This window comes from Larus michahellis, chromosome 17 (genome assembly GCF_964199755.1).
Source record: "Larus michahellis chromosome 17, bLarMic1.1, whole genome shotgun sequence".
Taxonomy (NCBI): Eukaryota; Metazoa; Chordata; class Aves; order Charadriiformes; family Laridae; genus Larus; species Larus michahellis.
The window spans coordinates 8691509-8718047 of record NC_133912.1 but is presented as its reverse complement, the minus strand read 5'-3'; the positions used below and the strand labels follow the sequence as shown (position 1 = coordinate 8718047).

The following is a 26539-nucleotide window of genomic DNA, read 5'->3' as shown; positions in this document are numbered from 1 at the left end:
GGCTGTAGCGCTGCAGTACTGCTCAGCTCAGCTCCTATTGCCAGGGACTCACGTTAGCGCTGTCGTCGCCGTACTTCAGGCACAATGCGCACTGCCTGTTGTCTTCCACGTCCGGAGGTGGGTTCAGTTCAGGACTGTCCTCTCTGCTTCTGTCAGAGCCTTATGGTAAAAAGAGAGAACGCTGTTTGTTCTCCAAGCACAGGGAGGGAAAAACTCATCTGAAAAGACCATCAGTAAGCAAGCAGGGCAGAAGGGCCAAACAGCAGCCCGGAGTTTTCAACAGGCAGCTTGTACAGCCAGGACGAGCACACATCAGCCGCACACAGCCCGCGCTCTGGAGGAAGAGAGGCAGGTGCCAGTGTGCTCCTGGGCCCGCGCTCAGCTCAGGAGCGTCTCATATGGAACAGCCTCTGAACGATTCCAGCTCACAGCGGTCTCCAAAGCCCTTCAGAGGCACACAGACCTCTCTCTGCTACAGAGGGAAGCACTCTGGGCCTGGGGCCAACAGTACCGCGATCTATTTTCTTACTTGAGATAGGCGGTGTCGGAGGATGCAGAGGCGTGGGTGAATCCGGCTCTCCGGGCCCTTTGGGTTTTGGAGCTGGAATGATTTTCTTCATCAGAGGGGGCTGTTCAGTGCGGCTGTTCTCTTCACGCTCCTGCCACTGAGCATAATTATGGTCAAGCGAAGGGGGCAGCACCGCATTCGGCAACATACCACTGCTGAAATGCAACAAGGAGTGCGCCATCAGACCTGGCCACGCCACAGGACCCGTGCTCTGCCTACCAGCACCACTGACATTCAACATGCAATAACAGCTCATCGAGTTAATTACAGTCCACACACGCTCTCAGCAACGGCTACGACCGGTCTCTTTCACTGCATGGTTTGTGATGCGGCCGCCTGTCTGTCTGCTCTGAGGGTAATGGATGCAGAAGGAGGGCCACACCGAATGGGGGCAAGGAGGAGGAGGGGGAAGGAAGGACAGGACTGACAGCCAACACACAATATGCCCAGTTCTGAATGATGTTTTGGGTTTCTCTGCTTTAGAACAAGGAAGCGTATACAAAACCTGGGAATGGGATCACTGTTTAACCTCTTCCAAAAGAAAGACGAGAACACCAGCAAACCCACCCCCACAAACAGGCTTCTCCTGATACTTTTTGCTTGGACAGCTGGCAAACAGCAGGGTGTCGCAGTCGGACACAGAACAATTACTTACTTGCTTGTTACTTTATTTGGCTCCCAAAATCTGGACTTTTTTACACTGAACCACGGAAAAACACGCTCCATTTGCTGAAGGAAAACAACACTCTGTTAGAAACGTTATACAACATACCCAAAAACTCCAAGACATTCGGCCAAGATCTACTGTAAATGCACAACTATAAGGTTTCATTAACATCAACAACTCCGACAACGTATTATTTTATTCCTGGAAATACCCAAGCAATGGTACGCGGGATGGACCCTTTGGATTCCAACAGCAACAAGCAGTGGTGACACCAAGCAGATTTCAAAACAACGGTAGTGCAGCTCACCCGAATAAAGAAGGACTTGACCATGCTATTGGCTTTCTTAACTTCTGGCTGCCCTCCGTCAGAGTTAATGGCGGCTTGAATTATCTTCACAATATCATCACTAAAATCCAACTGGAAGAAAGCCACAACATTCCACATTAACAGGACAGTCTCTTGTACAGCTACACCATCCGCTGATGTAAGGCATCAAGCGAGCATCCAGGCGACGAGAAGAACGAACCAGAGCATCGACTTCAAAGCACAAGAAGAAACAAGCCGCCCTGTGCGTTTGCCAGCTGTCTGGCAGAACTGCTGCACCCGTAACTGCTCACTTCTTCCTTCTACCAGGAGCTGGCTGCTGTCAGACCAGCTAAGTCAGCTGCCTCACAAGGACGCGGCCAAAATCTGGCAACAGCACCTTTGCAACACACATTCTTCCTCGAGGTTACTGGTGCTGTAGGGAAAAAAAAGGATGCTCCCTACAAATAAAACTGCTTTGGTCCACAGAAGCATTTTGTATAAATACCCTGACGACGCCAGCCCTCCGCCCGCGAATTCCCAGGTCCCAGAGAACTGACTGCCCTCGGTGATACCAGGCTTTCGTTAGAACGTGCACGCGAAGGAAGACCTTTCCTGTCGCCAGGAACGGACACATCTGACTACGAGCAGGAGCGGTTTAACCGAGTGTCACCGGTGGTGCAGGAGAGCCATACAACCGTGTAAATTGTGTGTCTTTGGGCCAACGTTAACACGAGTGCCAGCCAGAAGTATTTTTAGCAGCACGTTAACCTGTTTCCTTGTTCATAAAGAAAAGGCTTAAGCACGCTCAGTTATAAATACCACAGGCCATAAAGCAATTCCCAGGGTCTATTATTAGAGCGGAACACTAAAACTTTGACGTACCACAGAAGTGTAACCTCCTTGATCCATTTTTCTTTTCACTCCTTCCAGATCCAGAGGCTGCTGCTCCTCCTGTTTACTGACTTCTGTCAGGACAGGTGGGTCAGGACCTTCAGGGGAGCTTCTGGACGGGATACTCTCTTCCGTCTCGGGATTTAAATCAGGCGGCTTTGCTGCCTGTCAACATCAGCAAGCAGACAGAGCGGCTTTGGCTACTGATCATGACATTTATGGGCACAGAGACTCTCACTAACATGAAAGGAAGGAGACTCAAGTTCTGAATTCCTGTCCAAAGTGGAGGGACACAAATAGAAAGATCTGAACCAGCTTTCTGCTGCTGATCTGTTAGGCAGACGGCAGAGCAGAGCGATCACCTCCAAGGATCACACTCATTTGCAGAAGTCGTATTTCTGAATATGTATTTCAAGACTAAGATTCTGTTCTTCTGTCAAGAAGGCACCTTCACCCCCACGGAGCCAAAACCTCCCATTTCTTCAAGCTTTACCCCGTTTTTTTCTTTTAGCCTCCCAAGTCGTATCATAGATACCCACTTGGTTTCCATGTGAATGAACCAAAGAAATAAAGCAAAACTCCCAGCCCGTGTTGTGCTAAGCAGGACACAGACACTGTTGCAGCGCGACGCACAGCAACACCAGAGCTCAATCGAGCGCCAGGCAGTACTTCACGCCACAATGCGTTAGCAGGACGGAGGCTCCAGCTTACCTGTCTGTAGCGCAGCAAGTGGCTGGTAGTTCTAGAGTTCAGCAGGGCTGTTAAAACCTGCCTTAAGGAAACCTGCAGCTCCTTCTCCAGGGCCAGGCGCCACTCTGCAGGGTGCTGCTCCGTACAGTTAATGCAGGTGTACGCCACACTCTCGGGCAAGTTCGAGAGTATCTCATACATTTCATCTGGAGACAAAAAAAATAATTAATAACAATCTGAACTACTTTACCGAAGGATGGATACAGGGAAAAACCCCTACTCTGCACTTACTGTCTAACTGAAACACGTTTCGTGTAACAAAAGCATCTTGTGCGACTCACTGAGCGATACTGCATTTGCAGCAAGTCCTGAGCTTTCAGACGTCACTGATATTAGCACTGGTTACCTGTAGCCGTTTACAGGCATTTTTCAGGTAGGTTACAACAGGTGAGGGTGTTGTAGAAAGGTCCAAAACTAGGTTAGTCTCCTCCCTGCCCCGCATTCTTAGGTACTGAGGAGATAAGGATTCGCCTTACCAGAAAGGTTTTCACATTTGGAGTGGACCCAGCGGTCGCATTTCCCGCACTGCATCATCTTGCTCTCATAGTCGTCATCATCATAGCACTTGTCACAAAGAGGACAAAAGTTTCCTGCAGACAAGACATGATTTTTGTCAGAAGTTCAGCTGACACACACACCTTAAAGGCCAGGGGGTCACTTGCTGGTGTGCTAAGGAAGCAGCTCTCTGAAAAGTCCCACCGGTACGCTGCCAACGCCATTACATCTACTTATACAACACTGCAAACAACGGCCGCAAAAATAACCTCTACACTCTGGAACGCCGTTACTGCGTGCCCGTGTTCTGGGGGTGGTGAGACTAACAAAATACTATCCGCAATTAGCTTCACGGAGTAAAATGAAAGGACAAAGACAACACACAAGCCAGAAATTAGGTGGAATGCTCAGGATTTTCTACCCTGTGATTTCTCCCCAGAGTGCCCTTCCTAGATTCAAAGGTGTCACATACAGTAACGAATGCAAGAAGGAACCACCACTTCACAATAGGAATTTTGTTGCTTTTAAGTCAGAAGTCCTTTAAAACGTCTTTTTCTCAACTGCTAATGGAAACCCTGGGCCAACAGATGCGTAACAATTGCTTTACATGGCACAGCGCTTAAATTCTGGAAGCCTCAAAGTGACACTAAACCGGTGGTGACCTTTGTTAGCCTCTGCACAACCTCAGAGCTTGGCTTTCCTGCAGAAACCATCGCTTGTGCTCTCCTGCTGGCCCCCGACACCTGCTCTCGTTCCCATCTGTGCCGTGCCCAGCCCCCTGCCCCACTGCCCTCTGTCACTCCACGCCGCCGCTGCCTAACCCAACCCCAGCACCCCAGGAGGCTCCTGCTGTAAAGCCACAACTTGATGTACCTTTAGCAAAGAGTTTGGCACAATCGTGACACAGCGAGAAGTCGTGAGACCACTGCGCATCCCACCCTTTGCCTGGTGTTGTCGATCCACAGCTCTTGCAGCGGACACATTTGGTACAGATCTGGAAAAGGAACATGGCGGGCAAGAGTTACTCGCTTTTATCCAGTGGTTTCCGTGCTTTAGCCCCAACGATACGTTTCCTAGTCTGTATTATTTAATGAGCACAGAGAGCTTGTATGACAGCATAAAGAGTTTCAAATACCCAGACTTTCACTAAAAAGAAATGAGCTCCCTCCTTTTATGGTAAGAGGGTGATAACGCGACAAGAAAAAAATTAAAATAAATCCCAGTGTAGTTTTTCTGTCCTTTGAATTTGCACTCAAGAAATTATCACCCTTCCCTTCACCTAAACCAGCATGTGTAGTTGTGGCCTTTCTCCTGACCTAAGATATGAAGTCTTATTTTAAATTTTCCAACTCTGAGGAGACTGTAGCAGAAAGCACCTAAAAACTATCAGTACCGAATACACTACAGGCAAAGCTTTCGCACTTGTTTAGAACAAAAATGTGAAAGACGCAAAATAGCGATTAATCCAAATTGTCTCTCTACGCCGATATCAACTGGTGAGTTTGTTAGCAAGGTAAACGCTCCCATTCTAAAGAGCTGCTTACACGATCTGGGACTGCGATCAGAAGAATTACTACAACTAAATAAGGTGCAATCTCTTTAAAAAACCTGTTTGTTCAGAACCTTATCAACAGCCCACCTCGTTATCCATTTCCAAACGCACCTTCCAGCGCAGCAGGCACCCTGCCCTAAAAAGCTCAGTGACTGCAGCACAGGAGGGAACCGCAGAGCTCTGCCCACAGTGTTACGCTCAGTCCACAAGTGAATTACCCAAAAAAGAAGTCAAAGTCCCTCACCCAAACTTTCTTTTTCTTGGTGGGTTTTGTGGGGTAGTTTGGGCCCAGGCACTCGGGGTGATAGCTGTTTCGGCACTTGTTACACTCCAGCAACTGCTACGAGAATAAGGGGAAAAGCGTTGGAACAGAGTCCCGCGAAGGGACGCAAAATCCCGGACGTTTCCAGTTTGTGTTGGCTCGGGGCAAGAGGAGGAAGAAGCTGCCCCAAAGCAATCCAAGAGGCTTCTCCCCACCACAGCGGAGCCCCCGCGCGTCCCCGGTGCGCGCTGTCTGGCTGGGCTGCAGAGCAAGAGGGGTCTCCCGGGGGTTTGGGGGTACCTTGGTGGCCTGGTGCTGTCTCCCACAGACGTGGCAGAACTTGCAGCGACGGCAGCACCAGTTCTCCAGCTGGTCCTCCAGCGGCCGCTCGCTCTCCTCCAAGCAGAACTTGTGGAAGGGCTCGCAGCAGACCTGACAATACACAAACTGCAGGGGGGAGAGGGGGGTTTTAGCAAGTCAGAAGCTGCTCTGAAGTCCCCAGCCAGCCCCTCGCGCTCCGGACTACTGTGAATTCTGCTTTACAACTGACAGAACAAGGATCTCTAGTGGTATGTTTTAGGAGGGACACTGTGCACCTACTTCAGCTAACCCAGTACGTGCTGGTCTACCCAGACTGGGCATCTGGCAGCAGAGGGGAGTCTGGTACCTGTTATCTACGTGTTCTGAGCACTGGCAAAGGCCCATAGGGCTCCTCAGGATCCCCCTCCCTCCCTCCCTCGCTGTGGCACAAGCCGACCACACCAGGAGAAGGACGTAGTGCAGAAGGAGGGGACATGCAGAGCGGAGAGAGACATCTCTCCCTCCCTTCAGCTTAGGTGGCCCATGTGAAAGCTCTTCTAATTCCTACGTGTTCCCTACGAGGCTGGTCATGCTAGAAAAGGAATTGTCCTGGAGGCAAGAGCACCGCTGGCTCAGAGGGGACAGAAGAACAGTCCGTCCCCTCGAGCAACCTGACTGCGAAGGGGATGGCTCCAGGCCCCACTGCACCTCCATGGTCCTCAAGGGAACCCATGACGCGTGCAGAACTTCACCCCCTTTTCCCCAGGTATTGTTCACCCATCACCACCAAGCCTTTTCTAGAGAGCTAACGTACGATGCCGAGAAGGCACCCATCTGGACCTGGAAACGCATTTAGCACATCCTAAGCCCGAATCCCGCTGTTTATATCCAGCACCAGCATCCTTCCAGTGATGTTTCAGTGATGGTTTGCAGCTCTTGGCAGATACAGACACACCTGGGAAAGCCCGTTAGCATCATCGGGCAGCCTTTTTCAATTTCCAGTTAAAGGAAAGCAAAGCCCCTGCTTTAGTCAGGGGTGGGATTCCAAATTAAGGGGAGATGCGGGTGCTGCCAAATAGCCTGTTCTTTATGTCTAACGCAGTTCAGCTCCGCAGTAAGCACCGCAGAAGTTTCCAAACTGATTTTAAATACCTTTCATTTTAGTATCTCGGGACTAATTTTAGCAAGGACAGATTTACAGGTATTATTTGAGTTCCTTCTGGATTAAGGCCATGATACTTTTAATTGATTTATTTCTTTTTGTAACAAGAGGGTGCTGCAACTAAGTCATCGACAGCAGAACACAATGCTTTACCTCCACATGTCCACTGCTGGCACAGAGAAAACAGACCACCCTGGGAGTAATAGGTACCGAGGTGACGATGCCTAACCCACCCATCTCCCAAACATTCTCCACTTCACAGTCCTCCTGAAAGCACAAAAGCAGACGTCACCATGCAGAATAAGGCAGTAAACATCAGTACACAGTGCTCGTATTGACCGCGGCTTTACACGTCCTGTGCCTGCAATTAAGCGCTCTCAAACGCGATCCCTTCAGCTTCTACCTCGCTCTGCTTTAGAGCACGTATGGCAACAGTCACAGCTCAGCGCGGCTCTCGCCCAGAGCTCAACAATACGCTCGCCTCCCTGCTACGGAAAGCGCGCCTAAGGAACCAGGCAGAGTTCTTCCACGAGTGCACAATTATTACTGAAAGTGAAACTGCAGAAGAATTAGACTTTATTAAAACTCCGTATTCGTATAAAACACTTATGAGATCTCACTATAGTCTCCAGTATCGACACTTATAGATGGACTGAAAAATTCTTAGGAAAATATTAATTTTTATTATTTCAACACTGTTGTTCAAAAAAGTACATGATTTATCAGTTGAAAACCCCAGATATACCCAAAATGTTGTGAATTACAAGTTACTAACATTTTCCCCAAATCTTGTTGGCTCAAGTTGTGGTAAGGTTTTATAGTTCCATCTTAATGGAATAATTCTTCATAAACCTCAAATTCTTGCTCATCCTCACACATTGACAGTTAAGGTTTTAAAGCTTTAAGTGTCTCTTCGTCCCGTACTCTAATTATAAGAGAAAAAAGGCATAACAAGCTTCTAAAAATCAAGCGAGTGACTTTAGGAAGGCTCCTGTTTGCGGTTCTCTGCATGGTACCAGACACCCAAACCGAGAAGCCACTGCCCGCGCTCCGCAGGGACTCTGGCTCCGGTCTCTACAGCCAGGCAACATTCAAATACTTAAAACAGTTTGTCCTCTACCTTGAAATCCACCCGGATTCTGTGGACTCCATCCGTGGGTGGCTTTTGCTTGGAACCGCTCCCGTTAGTCAGAGGGCTGAGCAGATTCAGCGTGCTGCTCTCGGGCTTGCTTATAGGAGGGGGCTTTTCCTGGTCAAGCAAAGGAGCCTGCGTTAATCCCAACCCCATGCATTAAAACTTAACCAGCAGTTCTATTAACTCTCAGACAAAACCCCCAAACCGTCACACCATTAACCGGTGTGTAAAAGCTGCAAGCGAGCAACCCTTCCGCTAACCATTTCTTAAAAGCATTCCACACACAATTACATTTCTAATTCAATTTGCTGTGTTTTCCTCTAACATCGTGTTGTCAGCTCTCAGCAGAGCGCCAGCTTTTATTTTGCTGCAGTGGGCAACTCCGGGTGTAATTGGTCCCTACATACTTCGCTCTCACATTTAAATAAGATGATTTTTTTATTTTTTTTTCATACCAGAGTAGTTTCTGAGAGGAAGATAGTTCCCTATTTATGGGAAAGCTAGCAATTCCATCTCCCCCCACCACGGACACGTCTGAGGGAACATCCGAACCGAATCTCAGGCACGTGCCAGGTACTTTGGTACCCCCGTACTGCCACAAGGGAAAAGCTAACATCTTTAAGTACAAAACCAATAAATCCGCACAAGGGTTAAGTAATACAGCTCTACTTTCTAGACAGACAGAAGTCCCAGGTTCCTGAAACCTACTGACTGTGTACAAAAAGCAGTATTCACCTTTTCTTTTGGTTTCTGTTTCACAGGGAAAGTTGGACGGGGAGCAATTTTTTTCTGTTTGCTTTGTTCTGTGCCTAGGAAGGGGGGAAAAATTATGAGTATTTCAAGTAACTAAGAGCCACCTGCAGAGAAGAGAAGGGAAAAAAATCAGCTGGGTAAGGCGAGATGAATTTTAGACTATAATTTTTCCACCCTCTTGTGTGACTGCGCCGCACCAGCTTGAACAGTCTCCTTGCGGCATGCCAAAGCTACACAACCAAAGGCCCAGTAAAGCCGTCCATCTTTCTCCCCACCCCAATATACACCGTAGTTCAATAAAAAGGAGGCCAAGTCTAAGCAGAATTTCCAAAATAATCTGCTGTAATTTCACCAGATCAGCAAGCATTTCTCAGTTTTAGAATCCAACAGCTTTTAGCAGTATTAATATTGTTACTTAGCACGACTCAAACCTATTGAGGATAAACAGTCCTGTTTACCTATTTCTGGCTGGGGAGTCTGCTTTTTCTTAGGCTCAGAAGCAGGAAGTTTGGGTGCTTCTTTTTTCAGAGGCGCTGAGCTGGGTGGCTGGGGCGGCGGTAGCGGGACGGGCTGCGTCGCCTGCTTCCCCGTCTTTCTGCTGCCAGGCGCCGGGAGCTGTTTGGGCTCCGGCGCTGGGACGGAGGGGTTCCCGTCCTCCTGCTTTTCCTCCACGGGCTTGCGGGCAGGCTCGCTGCTCTTCTTCACGGCGCTGTCTTCTCTCGACACGACAGGCTGAGGGGCTTGTTTCTGTCCCGAGTCCAGCTGGTTCTTTCCAGAATGGCTTTCTTTCTTTTCGTTTGTCTTCGACTTCTTCTCTTTCTTTTTGGCAGCTGGGAAGAAGAAGCATCGATAAAGCAACATGGACAAAATGGTGTGACTTCCAATGATTTGCTGCTTTTTTAAAATCAGGAAGCAGACACTTTGATGTCAGAATTTTGTCATTCTGTTGTACAAAAGAAAAAACGGTACTCAAAAAAATAAAGAATTTTGTCGGTAAAATGAACGCCCTTGGCTTATGCTGCAACTTGTGTTCTGATACTTGGGCCCCTGCTCTGAGAGAGCCACGAGCCAGACCCTTCTGCAGCAAGGCAGATCCACAGCGTCACCGTGCCTCTGTACGGTGAAGCTCGGGGAGGCGGAGGCAGCCGCCCGAGCGCTGTCACACTAAACCAGACCCCAGGGCCCCAGTAGCAGGAACGTGGGGATTTAACAGAACACTACGATGGCCCACAGAAGCCTTCTGTCAGAGACAAGGAGGCTCCAGAGACTCCTCAGCCCCCGTGTCCCTCGGGAGCAGCAACCCTGCGAGAGAGGTTCCACCTGAGGGGCAGGCTCCCCCCTAACACCCGGCTGCAGCCTAAACCTTTTATAAGCCGGGTGGAGCCAGAACGACAGCACAAAGAGCAAGATTTAAGCGATGAAAATTTCTCTCTTGTGCTAGACTCGAGCCAAGCCTCTTAGCTTACCTTTAGCTTGCTTCTGGAGATATGCTTTTGAAGGCATCCACTGTAGATTCTGACATTTCCTCATTCTAAAAAGAAAGAGCACGTTGTGAAATCAGAAGGAAAATGCAGCCGGTAAGAGGGCAGTCTGTAAGTATTCAACAGGAAAAGTTGAAAAAAACCCGTTATTGATACACCTGCTACCTTCTTCCAAGCAATCTTTTCTTCCCCGCCTCCCTTCTTCAGAGATACGTAAAAGAAACTTCTGATTTTCCTCTGTATTTTCCCTTTGCTTTTCCATACTCTGAACATAATCTTGAGGTTGACAGTACTGCTCAGGTAACAACACAGCCTCACTGGTAAATGCCCCATCTTAGTGGGCATTTCTAAGAAAATGCTCGTTTCTTAGATTGGAGAAGTTTCAGAACACTTCCAAGAGCTTGTAACGAGCACACCTCAAATCAGGGTCTTGACTCTTAAACTGATTACAATCCCCTGCTGAGATCCAGCCTCAGCCCAGGGCAAATTCACTCGGAGCCTGTGCTGTGGGGTAAATCCGCTGTTCCCCGTCCCGCTGTGTGGGCGTGCCTATCCCACCCCGCGCAGGGATTAGTCCAACACTTACTTGCAGCACTGCTTCTTGATGTTGCGCCCGCCGAACTTGGGTTTGTCCAGGCAGTTGGTGCAGACCCCGCAGTCCTCCGGAACCTGGCAGCCCGAGCACTGCCCACAGCGCCTGGAGCGTCGGCCCTTCTTCACCGGAGGCTCCTGCTGGGCCTTGTTTCTGGTCACCGGCTTAATTGGCTTGATAGGTGGAGCCAGAGGTTCGGCCTCTTCCGAGCCAGCTACAGACGACTTATCTATCAAGAAAAAAAAATTATTTCGAATGTGAATTCACTGATCTCAAAGAATGTTTCAGCGGCACCTACTTCGCTAAAGGAATATATTCCATGAAGCGTAAGTTCACCTGCAGAGCCACACAAGGGGTGCGCGAGTGCATGTGTATACACGTATGTACACACATACGTACGTGCGCATACGCATGTGCACACCCTGCCCCGAGCAGAGCAGAAGTTTAGTGCAGAACACACATTATAATGATTACCGATGGTTAAAAGGATTAACCCTGTTCGAGCGGCACTGTAACGGAGAGCCTGTTTAACACACTTTCCCTTGCTAATCACTTGAAGTCCTCGTTGTAAGCAGTCAACAAACGCTGTACGAATCCACAGATGAAAACGAAAACTCTTAACTCACCGTCATTCCCCATGGAAGACAGTATCTTCTCCCGCTCCTCCCACGGTAAGGCACTCAGAGTGGGCATGTCATCAGGAAACACCGCTCGCTTGCGGCCCAGCGCAACAGCTGCTCTCCTGCAAACGTGTTTGATCCGTGGTCCTCGCACCGACGTTTCCGATGAATCGCTCTCTTGCCCCTGGATTTCAGAACACAAGAACAGACAGTATTCCTAAGGAAGGTACGAAGATGAGGCTGAGAAACACGCAATGGAAACTTCTAAGCTACCTAAAAAGAGTTAAACTTCATCTCAGCTTGCGCTTTGTAAGAATCGGGATAAAAATAAAGACTCTCAGCCTTCTAAGCCTCGGTTATCCAAGAGAGGATAAACTCAAAAGAACAAGAGGCTTTACTCATTTGGAATTACAAGGTACATTTCTACCTGCTACTGGAAAGCAGCAAACTGGGCTCAAGAAGGCGTCTTATCAAGGCACCGGTATCACAAAAACCAGAGTCGACCGGAATTAGACCAACACTTGGTGCTAACTCATCCAGCAGAAGACAGAAGGAAATGAAGCTGTTTGACAGCTTTGGAGCCGCCGGCCTTTAAGATGAGGGGCTCGTGTTTATCGAGGTGCTACAAGAAATGTAGCATTTTAGTACAATTTTCCACGTTTCCACCACAGGATTCCGAATATCTCCTCCTAAAAGAACTCCCCCAAAGAGGTAATTGTGAGGGCCTGGGCTGCTTCCACACCAGGCCAGGCACACAGAAGCATGCGCTTCATCTCAGAGACAACAGCTTTGAGAGTCTCCTATTCAGAATATGCACTAGTGATTTTCAACACTAGTGCCATTAAGGAAAGTAAAGGTTTAAACAAAGCGTACTTCACCTACCTTTCTGGCAGCTAAAGAGGACTGCAGAAACAGGGAAAAGGGAGAGAGAAGAGAGGAAAGCGGCAGGAAGCAGCGGCCCTGATCAGAGGCAAAATCCCAATGGATTTTACTCCCGCCCGTAAGCGACAGATCATCACCGTGTGAAGTTAAAAACAGACAGAGACCAGACCAACTCTATCTTCAGAAGGCAGCTTTCTGCTCGAGAAGGGCCTACGGGAAACACTGAGGCTGAGAAAGACTCCTGCAGTTTGCCAGAATGGTGCTTTTCAGGGCGAGTGCTACTGCTCTAGCTGCTCGCTCTGCTCACAGTTATTCAGAGAAGCCCACAGCAGCTACGCCGTGCTGAGCTCTACAAATGCAGGCAGCTCCCCCCCTGGGCTGACGGCACAGCAGCCCCCTTCTCCCCCCAGCTTCTGCCCAGGGCTTCTTCTCCTGTTCGGGTCGGTTGCCATCTGTTGCACTAGCAGCTGCTTAGCTCAGCACCTTAATTCTTCACGCTTAGGATACGAATGCTACTTGTGACTTTCACTGCAAGTTCAAAATAAGACGCGCTCTAGCGAAAAAACACAACGAAACCACCTTGGAAAAAGGAATACCTGTGCTTTTGGCTGGTCTGCTTGTTTGAGGGACTTGCTTTTCTCAATCTTGTACAGCTGGGCTTTTGCCTTCTTCAGAAGGCTGGCCACCCTCTTGTCAGTCATCGGCAGTTTGTCCGCTTGAGCCAGCATGGAGCTGATGGAGGAGGCGGAATGTTTAACAGTGCTTGAGGAGGGAGCAGAAAGACGCAAGGCTTTTTCCTTCTCCAGAGACGGCGCAGCGGGGCTGAGGTCCAGATCCGACTTGTCTAACCCCCCTCTACCTTTCTTGGACGTTTTGGTTTTGATGGCTGCCGTATCTGCCAGAGCAGCAGCGGAAACCTCTGCCGCGGGATCTAGTGCCATAGACTTCTTCCGCCCGGCAGGTTTTTTGGCAGACGATGATGCTGCAACGTCTTCGCTGACAACTTTTTCTTTGGGCATTTTACCTACAGGAAACAAAGCAGAGCTACTCTGAATTTCCGACCCTTTTCTCCTTTTCTCTTTCCGTGACTCCCGTTTGTTCTCCTTTTCTCTCTCTCTGTCTTTCTCTCTGCTCTTGTCCTTCTCCAGGCTTTTGTCAGCATCTTTATCTTTGGAGAGTTCCTCTGCCGCCCTGTCCTTGTTTCTGCCTCTCTCTGTCTGGGGGCTCGACGTGAACCAGGGGAAGAGAGGAGTGGGGCTACCGGAGGAGAAAGGCTCTGCCGGAGTGCTGGTCTGCTTCCTCGGCCTCTGGCTTCTTTCTGCCGATTCCCCAGACTGTGTCAGGGAATGGGAAGGAAAAGTAAAAGTTGAATTTAAGGCACTAGTGGCAAGAGAACTAACAGAAATGCTAGTTAATGAGGAAGAGACAGAAGACTGTGGGGTGAGAGTTGTCAGGTCAGAGGTACTGAGTCTCCCGCTTCTCGTCCTCATGGAGTGCGAAGGAGATCTGGGTTCCGATCGGATGGGGCTGAACACCCTCCTCTTCCGCTTCCGAGAGGAGACACCCGCTGCGGAGGTCCCCGTAGTGGTTCGACCGACGGCCGAGGGCAGCGTGACAGACTCAAAGATCCTGGAGTGGGCCTCGCTGGGCGTGAACCTGGGTGCCCTCAGCAGGGGACTCCTCTTGTGCATGTCAAACCTGGTTCCGGAGTGAAGAGAAAACAGACGCGCTGGAGCCGTAGCTCCTGGCGTTGAGAAGCCGGATGCAAAGCCAACGTCCTCCGGTGTCAGCGGCGGGGGTCTGAAGTTATCGAATATTGGTTTGCGAATAAGCCCCTCTTTGGCATACTTTGCTGATGAGAAGTACTGCGGTTCTGACCTGGAATGCTTCAGGGAGGTCCACCTGAACGTGGGCTCTCGCAGAATTGACTTGCGTTTCTCTTGCATGGGCGCAGCAGAAGCAGGGAGAAAGGGTGAGGCTAGCGGGATGGTGGGAGGCATTAGCCAGGGGGTATGGTCCGAGATGCTGGAGGCGGGCTGCAGCGGCGGCGGGGGAGTGAGCAAGGGGGGAGGAGGAGAGGAGGAGGACTGCTGCTGCGGCACGCTCGGTAAGGCTGACAGCTTCTTAGCAGTCCTCTGTCCAAAACTTCGTTCCGTTATCGAAAATCTTCTGTTTCTCCTGTCGCTGTTGTCGTTTTCAGGGGACTGAGAAACAGGCAGCGGTGCATGAACTTCTGGAGTATTGCTTCGCTCTTCAGAGAGCGCCTGCATCTCCTCAGAAGCCTGGGAGTCTGTAGAGGTATCCACGCTGGGGCTGCTGGACCGCGAAGAGTCCGAAGACATCTGGGACGAATGCTGGGAAGCAGCGCTGGACTTTTCACTGGAGCCACAAGACGTAGCGCTGAACCTGCTGTTTGGTGTGGATTCTAGTCTGGATATTTTGATAGGAGGATCGTAGTCTTCGTCCTCAATGAACCGTTTGGGTGTTTTGATAATCCGTGAAGAGATAGCACTCACGACCGGCATGATGAACTGTCGGATATTTTTGAGCTGGGTTCTCCCCTTCCTGCCCTGCAGTTTGGCCGCTTCTTTCTCGATCTTTTTTTGCGCCCCCTTTTTAGCCCTCTGCAAGAGTTGCTTGGCAATGGCAGCATCCGTCCTTTTGGTGGAAGGTATAATCCTGACAGGCTTAATCCTGCGCGGACTCTGTCTGACAGCGGTTTTCTCTTCCTTCGTAGGAGGTGGCGTGCCATCCTTTTCTTTGCGGATCCTTTGGGGCTTCTCCAGCTGCGAGTTCATGACTAAGGCTGAGGAAGTCTTTACACGCTCAGAGGACGGCGGCCTGCCTCTCCTGCGCACAATCTGAACGCTCTTCCTCCCGATCTGAAGTTTTGCCCCAGGCTTAAATTTAGATTTCAGGGGGGAGAGCTTACTAGTTCTTAATTTCTTGATTTTAGTTGCTTGCTGAAATGTAGTGGATGGTGACCTTTTGATTTTCTTCAGACTCTCTTTTTCTTCTTTACTGCCCTTCTGAACGTCCGACGTGTCCTTTACTTGTGACAATTTGAACTTCACGCTCGTAAGCGTCGGAGGTCTTCCTCGTCTCTTTTCCCCGCTCTTCAACTCCTTCTTCTTTACCTTCTCCATGGACGTGGTTTCAGACTTGCTTGAGGGGGAACACACTGATGAAGAGTCTGAGAGTACAGCTGAACTTCGGTCAGAACTGCTCCGGGGCCTCCCACGAGGTTTCCGTGGACTGGATTTAACTGAGAGGGAGCAGAGAACACATTAAATTTCTCCGAGTGTCAGATCAGCGTTACCCAGGTCACCCAAATATTTACTCAGCATCAGTCACACCGCCTGTACAAGTTACCAAGACATTTCAGTTAATCAAAAGATAAAAATACAGTTCTATCAATACACGTAAAGAGCACCTTCCCAACAAACCTCTTCTCCCACATAAAATACGAAGTAGATCATTTTTTTTAAGAACACAAGCTTGCCTTTTCACAACAGCTATATATGCAATGGCACAAAGCCACTATCAACCTGATGTTGAGAGGGAAAAATAATTCTTAAGGGCACGTGCCACCTTTCAAACACAGTAAAAGATTTTTTATTTTTTTTTAAAGCAGATGACAGCTAGTTGAAAGGAAAACCCAAGTTCCTTCTGCAGTACCATCCATCTGCGCTGCTAAGGGACAGGCCAGTAAACCCAGCAAATCCAGCTGCTCCAGCTCTGGGTCTCCCGGAGGCACCACGTCCTGCCCTGGAACCCCCCTTAGCAAGGGCTCCACAGCAGTTTGTGGGCAAGGCCCAGCTGAGGGCGTCATGGTGGTGACGAGCAGAGGGCTGCGGTGAGAGCATTTATTGATGAGAACCTCAGTCACAGCTGAGCTCATTCACTGGCAGCCCCATCAGGATTTGATCCTACATCTCGAAAGCTGAAAACGCAACAGCTTAGCTCCTTGGTGTTCTATATTTGTTTGGTTTCCAAAAACGGGAAGGTTCCAGTTACAGGCAATAATGAGTCTATTGAAAGATGGTGAAATATTCAAGCCAGTTTTAGATCCTTACTATTAAAATAACTGCCTCTCCAAAACGCTAACACGAGGTTTCAGATACTGATTTCATCAATATAACTCTTTTACTCAAAGTTTCCCTGTTCCGTAACAGATTACGTGTAAAGAGCCCAAAACTGAGTTGAATGCAAAGACTGGGCTGGCCTTTATGGTAGATGAGATTTGATGGAACGAACAGAAGGGGCAGAGCAAAGCCATCACAAAGGAGAATACAGAGTCGACATCCATCCCTGCGACTCGAACGTACCTGTGGGGGACCTGGTGGGACTTCGTACTTTGACTTCTTCATCTGAACCAAAACCTAAAAACTGTTCATCCTGCAATGAGAAAGCCGATGGAAATTTGAAGACATGGATATTAACATCAAAACGAACTTTGCTATGATCAAAGCATGAAAGGATTCTAGAGGATTTTCCCTCCCCAAATAACATACTGGCATTTGTTCTTCTAGCCAACAATTGCTAAAAAGGAAAGACAACTTGTGTATATACATATGAAGCAGCTACAGTTTACAGCTACGGAATGATCAAAAAGAGTTATGGGGAAACAAAGGACAAGTGGGTATGGAAACAAACCCTTAATGCATAAAACCTGCCGCTCATATCAAACCACAAAGGCCTAGCTTTATAAGCTAGTGTTCAAACTACCCTGAAGCCATACTCCAGCAAGAGAAGCGTTTTTCCGTTTCAAGACTAACTTCCTCCAGCTCATGTAAAAGCCTCTGTGGATGAGCAGAAGCACCTGAGGTTTGTAATTCTGCCTGAGCATCGTGGAGCTTGACCATGACCTCAGGGCTCGCCCCAGGCCCTTTCTGACAGCTCCCCCCAAGGGGGGGCTTCCCACTGCTCCCCCAAGACCCCCCAGCCATGCGTATGGCCTCTGGAAGGGAAATGGAGCCCAAGAGCCGCAGCCTGTCGTAGCACTAAATACCCAGAAACACTGCAAACCAGCACGGTGGCAGAACCAGCTTTCTCTCGGTGGCACCAAAGGGTGTCCCTCTCCTACAGCTCCCAGCAAAGCCACCACCAAAGCAGCATTTCTTCCAAGGGACCACAACCTGCACTCCTTGTCCCATTGCAGAGCGATGGAAGTAGTAGCCACGTAGGTAACGCTATGGAACCTCATGGACTATTTTCTTAAAAATTGACTCTGGATTACAGTAAAGGTGGCTTCTGTTGTATTGGGTTGGTTGTTTTTTTTTCAATTCACTTCAGACTTTGTCTTTAGGAGAGATGAGAACCTGATTTCCATTGTAAAGCTTTTCCCCCGACAGAGGCAGGATGTTAAAGGCACTCTGTTCACGTTAAGGCAGGTTTCAGGTGTCCTGAAAGCAAAAAGGTGCCACACTAACCGGGAGAAGGTGAGCTGTGCAAAGGACTAACACCATTTCCTGATGCAGCTTGGGCCTGATAAAAGACTTTATCAAAACAGCGCCTTTTTTCCGCCTTGTGCTTTCCACGTGAAATTTCTAATTCACTGACTTACAGGACAGACCAGGAAGAAAGTCTTGGCTACTGAAACCAGTTAAACAAATTAAACAACACGCACTGAGACCTGTACAGGAAAGTCGATAAAAAGCAACGAAGCTTAAGACAAACTATTTCTCAAAATGTTCTGCTTGGTTTCTGTTTGATGAGCCTCGGTATTAAACGATTCAAGTAGAGTAAACGCTCTGAGCAGAGGGCTGTTCAAGTTTTCAACACAAATAACGCTCTAGTAAGTGAAATACGATGCACACACACTTAGGCTGCAGCTCACAATCGCTGCAAGCAAATACCCCTGCGCCGTGCTGGAGCGGGACGGTCTGGCCCTTCCTCACGCCCCTGCCGCCTACCTGCTCTCTGCAGCTGCAGCAGCGATGCCGAGAGAACCAGAAAAAGCAACGATAAAGCAAGGTAAAAGAAAAAAAAAATTAGGGCAAAACACATTGTTTCTACCCGAGGAACCTTGCACCACACAGAACCCCCCAAGACCTCTTCCTGGAAGGGAAAAACTCCCACTTCTCAACTCCAATCGTAAAGCAACGAACCTGGCGCGAGAGGCGGCCGCTCCCCAGCACGTGGGCTGTGCGGGATGTAAACACCGCTGCGCTGCATGGCCTGCCAGGGACACGGCGGCAAGGCACCCCACCGCCGGGGACAAACTTGGGCTGAAACGGTCTGAACGCCGAGAACGCCAGCAGAAAAAGAACAAGCTACGTATGGGTTTGGAAATGCAAAGGGAACAGCCGCTCACCCCATGCGATCTCCTCCTCCCCAGCCTACCAAACCCTGAGACTGCAGCATTTCAAACGCACAACCACGTGCATACAGCGTACGCTGGGTACGGAGATGGGCCAAACAACGCTGACTGCTGGGCATGAGCACATCTCCCCCAAGGAAACAGAACCTGCCGCAAGCAGAAGGCTCTTACAGCACACGTACAGCCCCTTGTGGGAGGATCCTACAGACTGCTTGGTGAACACAGACAGCAGCGACTGCTTTCCATAAAACAATTCATTTCCACGTCTCCCAGCTCTCATTAAACAGCTCCCCAGTGCTTGGTTCGTTAGCTGCACAGGAAGGGTGCTGAGCAAGGGGTGCCTGCCGGCTGTGCCCCCAGAGCACCCGGCAAAGGCAGAGCCCCCCTCCCCACCACGGTGCCACTGTGCCCGGCTCCGAGGACCGGTCACCTTTCCAACAGGCCACTTAAAACACCAAATAAACAAACAAATTAATTTTAGGAAGAGTAACTGACGGAAAGGCTTATTTACAAGATGGAATTAGAGCCCATCCCTGGACAGAGAGGCAAGTTCAGGGAGCCTACACTAAAAGCAGTTACTGGCGCTCAACTTACACGTGTGTGAAATGCTCGCTGTTGGCCAACAGCTGCCAATCTCCGGTCACAAAGAGAGAGATGCAGCTAATGTTAAACACAGTCTCGCACACTGCAAATCAAAATAACCCCCTGTCTAACACCAGAGCTGGGAAGGGGCTGACAGAGAGCAGGCACGCAGTTAAAGCTACGAGCCGACACTTTGGTGTTCCAAGGTACCGGCACCACGCGACAGAAGCGCGTTTTCTGCCCAGAACCAAACACCAGCCTGAGGGCACAGGAGAACCCACCGTGTGGCTCCAGCCACCCCTCTGCCTTTTGGGGCTCTTCATGAAAAGAAAGCTGTATGTGTCTTTTACTTCCCCTGGAACCTGCATTATTTCTAACTTGCTCCATTATCTTACTTTTCCAATGGGATACCTTCATTCTGGCTTTGGCCCCATATCCTGGGAATGATCTTTTTTCCCTCCTTTCCTACCAAGCACTCACCAGAAGCAGCTACAGGAAAAAGGCTCTCCACAAAACGATTCCCTTGGCTTCATTTACAACTACAAGCAGCACAACCAACACGTCACTCATGTTTGCTGGGTGACATTCATGAGTGCATCGGTGACCCTAAAGCAGCCGCTCTCCGACCTGGGAAGGCAGCCTGGCAACTTGGCAGAGAAGATTGAAAAGGCCACCAAGTCCCAGCCCATATTTGCCAGGCTGAGCCATCCAGTCAGCCATCATACCTCAAAATGCACTTTTGTGGCAAATTAGGCAGGAACAGCTTCCCTCCAGTCTTTCAGAAGTGACTATAAAGCACGACAGATGGAGAGTGATTAAAAACCATAATGATTTTGAACGTGACCTCATTTACCTGTGAAAGAATAATGCAACACAGAAAAGGTCACTGGGGATTATAAACAAAAGGATGAGGGAAGGCTTGCCTCGGTGCAAGGCACAAAGCCCAACCAAGCAGGCAAGGGGCCACCTCTCCACGGGCAGCAGCTTCCCCGTACATCCCCCACCCGAACGCGACCTCACCTCAGCTGGTTTCAACCCCAAAGTTGTGAGCCGATGGAGAAAGCCTTTTCCTGAAGTAGCCCAGCTACTGCAAGGACAGAAAAGTTGCGAGCAAATCTCTTATTACAACTTTCTTGAGCAAAATTACTTTTCAAAGTATTTCCAACTAAAGATCTCAGAGCAAAATCCACCTTTGAATGAGAAACTATCCTGAAGGTACCGACTGACATCCCGATCTCTGTCTAGGGAACAACAGCATAACCCGCACCACTGCGGGCCCATGAAGTGGCACGGGACGGCCATCAAAGCTGTTCCAATCTGCTCCTGCAAAGGTTTATTTAATTTTACAATAGAGTCACTGAACAACGCTTTACTTTTCTTCCTGTTCATCATCTTGGTCTTGGCCCCAATTATACAGCACCTCATCTCTTGGAAAGAGATAAGCTATTTTTAGAAGCTCATTCAGAAGCCTGCTTAGTAACTACGGCACAACATCTAACAAACTCCTCTCCTTTCAGCAGAGTAAACATCCTTGGAGGCTGGCAATCAGTAACCCCGAGATGACGGCTGGGAGCCCTCTGCGCTCGTGTCGGGAGCAGAGTCATCCGCGAGCTGAGGGAGATGCTCCCTAAGCGACTGCCTGCGATGCGACGTTGCTAATAAGTGGCAGGGCACTTGGGGTTACTGCTATGTACCGGCTCAGCTGAGGGTCCACTTGTCCTTTCATCCTTTAATTAGACGAAAGCTCGGAATGGGAGTGACGCACAGGCTATGCTGGGGCTTCGCCTGGAAACAGCACCGATGCACACAGCGTGTCCCGAGAGCACGGAACAGCTCTGGGTTAGGTCCCTGCCACTCGACAGCCCCCAGGCCAGAACACTGGGAGATACAGCGCTGCCACTGCACTGCAGCCGGACCCTCGGCCACCAACCACCACAATACAACCCCGATTAGGGCTGCGGCTTCCAGAGGCCCTTGGACGACACCTCATTTTAGAATTAGAAAGAGCAAGCTGCTCCGTACGGGGCTCCAGTGTGGAAAACGCCCATTGTGACAGTATTATCGGGCGCGCAGATCAGTCCTGCTAGAAGGAGAATGAGAATATCCAAGGTTAGGAGGTAATGACACAGCCAGTCTCTCACTGTTTGGCCAAACCACGAGCAGCGGAACAGACTAACTTACAGCAGCGGCCCACCAACAACACACAGTCGGTCTCTGCTTTCCACAGAGTCCCGGTTCTATCCTGGATGAGAAACTGATTTACAATTTCCCCTCTGAAGGAAGAGGGAGGCTTTTCAGAGCACCTGGAACAGTCCCATTCTCGTCGCAACAAGCTCTCGACACCACCTCTGAGTAAGGGGCAGCCAAACCAGTATCTAGAAAGAGTCAGCTTGTGCCCGGCGAGGGAAAAGCCAGACCAAAGCTCCTGCACCACATCTAAGAGACCACTGGCAACACACTGCTTCTGGCAAGCCAAATCTCTCTCTCTCCCACTTCCATAATGGACATTTAGAAAGCAAGGCTTCAGCTGGACTGGGACAACTGAGGAGAGGAAAGACTTCTAGAGTTTGTTGGTAAATAAAAGTAGATGTAACTAACACAGCTGCCCAACCCACCAAAGAGCGGGCTGCAAGACTTCAGACCCATCTACACCCACACGGCCGTGCTCTAAAGCTGCTGTATTGATGCGTTAAACAAGTCTTTAGTGGTGGCAAACTCATCTTTCGCTCCTGTGGAAACGTACACTGCCTGGCAAAGCACGGAAATTAAAGTCGAACTATGCCTTGTAGCTTGGCTTGGGGGGCAAACAGGTCACCCCTCTGGGGGAATTTTGTGGCATCCCTTCACCTCAAGGTCCAAGGATTCACCGTCAGTGCATGAGACTGCACTGAGGAGACTCACCATAATGACCTGCAATACCCTCAGTAAAACGCCAGATCATCAAAACCCCAGAGGCTTCTGCTGTGTGGCCACTAGCCAAAAGGATTCAATTGCCAGAGAAGCATCACGTTTGCGTAGTTCACAAGAACACGCGTTCCTTGCCAAAGCCGTGCCAGTGGCCACCAACGCTGGAGAGAGATGTGAGATGCAGCATCTCTTCTCCAGCGGCTCCCTTGTCTGCCCTTCACCAACACCTTGCTGCAATCCAGCCTGGACTTCGCAAGAGACCAGAGGGGACGAGGACGCCTTCCAATAAATGCCAGATAGAAGAGGAGACGACGCTGCTGGAGTGACAAACATTTGCTGGTTGGCAACCTGGACCAACGAAACGAAGTCCTCTGCCGGAAAGCTCCCTCTGATCACAAGTTACCCGCATTTCTGTTCTTCTGTTCGCTGAAACCAAATCGAGCTGAAACCTGAACAAAACGCCTCCTTGTCACAGCTTTACTTCACATAAGACAGCCTTTTCCCACTTAATTCTCAGTGCTTAACAGCGGTACGGGCAGCGAGTGTTGGCACCGCAGCTGGAAGAGCTGCAACCAGCGTGTTGCCGCACACGTGTCCGAGGAGATAAGCGCTGTGGAAGCTTGTGGAAGCCATCGGCACTGTCCCGCACACATTCAACAGGCTGGGAGGAGGCAGCCTCGGTGGGGACGCCCTCGGAAGGCAGTCAGAAGAGGCGGAGAAGCGAGCTACTGACTCAAAGAGTTACCCAGTCTCTTCCCTCATTTCCTCCAAGCACTGTACAGTAAAATCTGTAGTTCAGCGCTTTGATGACAGTACAGAAGCAGGCAGTGAAGCACGCCGCTGCAAGAGTCTGTCCCACGACCTCTCCAGCTGAAGAGAGGGTAACACGGAAAAGCCCCCAGAGCAAACTGGTCAGCGTGTGCTGCTGCCGCTTCTGAAACTGCCTGACCTACCCATCACTGCCATCAGCGGAGCGAGGGGCACCACCTTCCATCGACCGACAACAGCTTCTCACTCCTTTCTGCCAAAAAGCTTCACAAAGCCACCCCTCGGAGGGTTTCCAGTACGGTGTGACGCTGACCAAATCACAGACACAGGAAACTCGCATGGTTGAAACATGTCCTTTTATTTTCACATGTCTGACAAAGGAGCACCTGAATCTTGGGAAAGCAGAAGCAGCATGAAGGAGCCCTCCATCTCTGGGGCCACCATCTGCATTGCCTTCACCGCACATCCCTTGTTTGACATCAACACCTCGGAGCAGTTCTTTCCCCACGCGGGAACTGAGCTACCAGTACAGACTCTACGGCTCTGCCTCGCAGGTTGAACACTCAGGAAGCTTTACAGAGACCGTCCAACATGACACTAGCAGCGGAAATTCTGAAACAAGTAAAATTTTAATGCCCGTGGAGAAGAGACATTCTCTGTACTTCCAGATGAAGTGTGACCGTGGTGGCAGTACAGAAGCCACTCCTTCCTCCCAGCACATGGATCCAGCACCATTTCAAAACACGCCAGCCATTGATGCGCAGCGAAGATGCTAACAGTTACCTCATAAAAAATTATGATCCATGTATAATTACAGCAGCGCTAAGAGACACCATCATCATCACGACGTTCCATTTCAAACCGCAAGTTTCTGCAACTTTCAGGCTGATGCAGATTTATGGAGTAAACCGTCAACGTGCATCCAACACACTCTCAACGTTTACATCCCAAAGCTTCAACTAAACTTCAGGGACAGGAGGGAGCTCTGAACCGACAGGCATAGCGGATATTTAACAGCTACGCGCCAGCTTCTTTTATACCAAATACCGACATAACGAATCAAGAAAGCACAACCAAGTTTCCCTTATTGCTAAAGTGCCATTCCCCTCAAGCAGAAAGGATAACACACAGTACAAATACCACCGTTTTAAACAGTTCTAGCTTTACTGTGCAAAAAGTCCCCCCCCAGCTCTTGCGGGGACAAAACCAAGTATCATAACATATCTCACTTAAAGCAAGCCAGTTTCGAGATAACTCAGTGAAACACCAAGATGCAGCAGAAGTCAAGGATTTGTACAAAGTCACCAAAACCCGGGGAGCACGCAGTGACACTCCAGAATGCAGGTACCTTTTAGATGAGAAATGAAGTCTGCTACGTACCACAAAACGGCCAAGGAGACAAAGGAAAGACCAAGCATAACACTTGCTCTAGACTTCTACTTTTTGGTTAGATCAAATTTTGATGGTAATGCACAATTTCAACAGGTACTTGCACAAGTGAACACCAGAATGCAGCATGCCACCATGAGGTCACAAAAACAAGCAAGCAGAGCAGAAACGGTACATAAAAAGAGAGCAGAGCTTCTTCCTCTGACCGCCACAGGATCCTGAACTCACAGCGTCAACTCAAAGTTTATGCCCGCTACAGAAAGCCAACCCGGCTGGAGACTGTGTTCAGGCTTCACCCTCAGCCTCGTGGAAGAGAACAGAGCGAGCACCAGGCAGTTACTCCAAGGACACAGCGAGCCCAGTGAGCAGGGGTCTTCTGGAAGCCCCCTTCGAGAAGAACAACATTTCCACCCAAAGCAGGGAACAACAGGGGCACCAGGATGCCCCCGTTTCAGCACTGCCACATGACCCTCTCCTCTGAAGAGACATGGGGTGGAACCCGCACGCCGATTTCCTAAATGTGCCAGAGCTCTTCTCACATCCCCGCTCCCGCCCGCAGAGAACTCGTGCCGCAGGAGAAGAGCTGCTGCTGCCCGGCAGCGATGGTGGGGCCTGCACCGGGACTATAACGTCTGCACAACAGGTCAACGGGCAGGAGAACCAGGTCCTGCAGTGCAAAAGTGCTTTGTTTCTCGAGCACCACCAAAGGGAAGAAACCAACTCAGCAAGCCAACCGCATGTGAACGCCGAGCGTATCCGCTCCCCGAGCGCACCCCAGAATGCAGGCACAGGCTGCAAATTTAGAGTGGGAAAAGCACCCAGACTCTGCCCCTTCCCTGCCCACGAGTGGTCAGATCAACCTCAACCTACAGACACCAAGCCATAACGAACGTTTATTACTGCTTCCCACTGCATGTACTGCTATTGGACAGAAGTCTTTAGTAACTAGATAGAAAACTGACATAAGAAGTACAATCTTTGAGATCCAAGAGCCTGTCTTCATCATCTGCCAGCACCAAGAACGTACTCAAGCTATTTTATTATAGTGCAAAGATACCATAAAGGCACAAAGATCTCTCAAAGACATTTCGGAGTTTTTTTGAGGTGCCAAGATATACTTTAAGACAACTGGAATTAAAAAAAGACCCCAAACAACTCAATCTCATCTTAGGGAAAAAAAAAAAAAGAAAAAAAAAAAAGAGAAACAAAGCAACTCGCCTCCCCCCACTAAAAACCTCCCGAGTTGTTAACTCTGCGGTCAGGTTGGTTAGCCAGATTTCAGTCATTTCTGCCACCAAACTAGCGTTTGTGAGGTATTAACATCTTTCAAGTGGACCCGGTGAATTCCATTGAACCTACTCTGTTGCAAACAGAAAAATGTACAAGTATCCTAAGCCACAGCCTTGAAGACACCAGTATTAGATAAACGGGATGCTGGCGGGCAGCCGAGTTAAACCCCTTAAAAGCACTTCCATGACCAGCGCAAACGTGACCCCCTTCCTCCCTGCACCGCAGCTGCTGGAGCTGGAACGCTGCAGCCCAGGAATTACTCCAGCTCAGCCGCGAGCGACGAGCTCCACTTCACGGCACCCAACAGAAAACACCAGCACCCAGCCCGAAAGACACCAGAAAACACTATTTTTCTGTGCGTTTTAGTAAACTCTGGTATCGCCAGCGATGGAAAAGCAAAGCAATTGGTCTTTAACTGGGCAAAATATAGACAAAGATATGCTCACCCGCTCCACAGCTGACAACCTGCTGTAGAAGGAGAGGCAGAACCAGCCCTTCAAAATAAATTAAGCATTTCTGCCACAAAGGACCAGGGGAATTTTCTTGCGGGCACAAGGACGCAGCTCGCAAGCGCTGCAAGGCAAGAACCGGGGGAGAGGAAGGCGGCAGCTCGTAGTAAGTAACACACCCCCATCATGTCTTCCCTGCTCTGTCAATAGGTGGGCTGTTGTCAGACTCCCGCTCTGGCTGCCTTCGAAAGGCTTAAAAATAAAATAAAACGAAGGCAGGAAGAAGAGCAACTCGGAGGGGAAAAAAAAAAAAAAAGAAAAAAAAAAAGCGGGCTCTGGGTGCTCGCCCCGGGGCTGGCTGGGTGTCCGGGGCACAGACCCGGCCCCCCACTCCCTCCCGGGGCCGGTACCGCGC

General features: G+C 49.7%; 1 protein-coding gene across 5 annotated transcripts in view; it reads right to left on the bottom strand.

Moving 5' to 3' along the window:
- Positions 1-26539, bottom strand: part of KMT2A (lysine methyltransferase 2A) — a 46729-nt gene that overhangs the window by 19462 nt on the left and 728 nt on the right. For 2 of the 5 annotated variants that reach the window (XR_012584108.1, XM_074561400.1), the window contains exons 2-20: positions 16746-16815; positions 13014-15682; positions 11542-11719; positions 10910-11144; positions 10309-10373; positions 9301-9672; positions 8825-8898; positions 8075-8203; positions 7108-7221; positions 5793-5939; positions 5475-5570; positions 4552-4672; positions 3660-3773; positions 3145-3329; positions 2425-2598; positions 1543-1653; positions 1224-1297; positions 530-723; positions 53-159 (exon numbers count right to left, since the gene is read on the bottom strand). Coding sequence is in view for 4 of the 5 variants with exons in the window: in XM_074561400.1 (XP_074417501.1) it covers positions 53-159; positions 530-723; positions 1224-1297; positions 1543-1653; positions 2425-2598; positions 3145-3329; positions 3660-3773; positions 4552-4672; positions 5475-5570; positions 5793-5939; positions 7108-7221; positions 8075-8203; positions 8825-8898; positions 9301-9672; positions 10309-10373; positions 10910-11144; positions 11542-11719; positions 13014-15682; positions 16746-16815 (5229 nt within the window). In the remaining variant the exon portion in view is untranslated. The remainder of the gene's footprint in view (positions 1-52; positions 160-529; positions 724-1223; positions 1298-1542; positions 1654-2424; positions 2599-3144; positions 3330-3659; positions 3774-4551; positions 4673-5474; positions 5571-5792; positions 5940-7107; positions 7222-8074; positions 8204-8824; positions 8899-9300; positions 9673-10308; positions 10374-10909; positions 11145-11541; positions 11720-13013; positions 15683-16745; positions 16816-26539) is intronic. The other 3 variants (XM_074561401.1, XM_074561403.1, XM_074561404.1) reach the window with 3 other exon arrangements.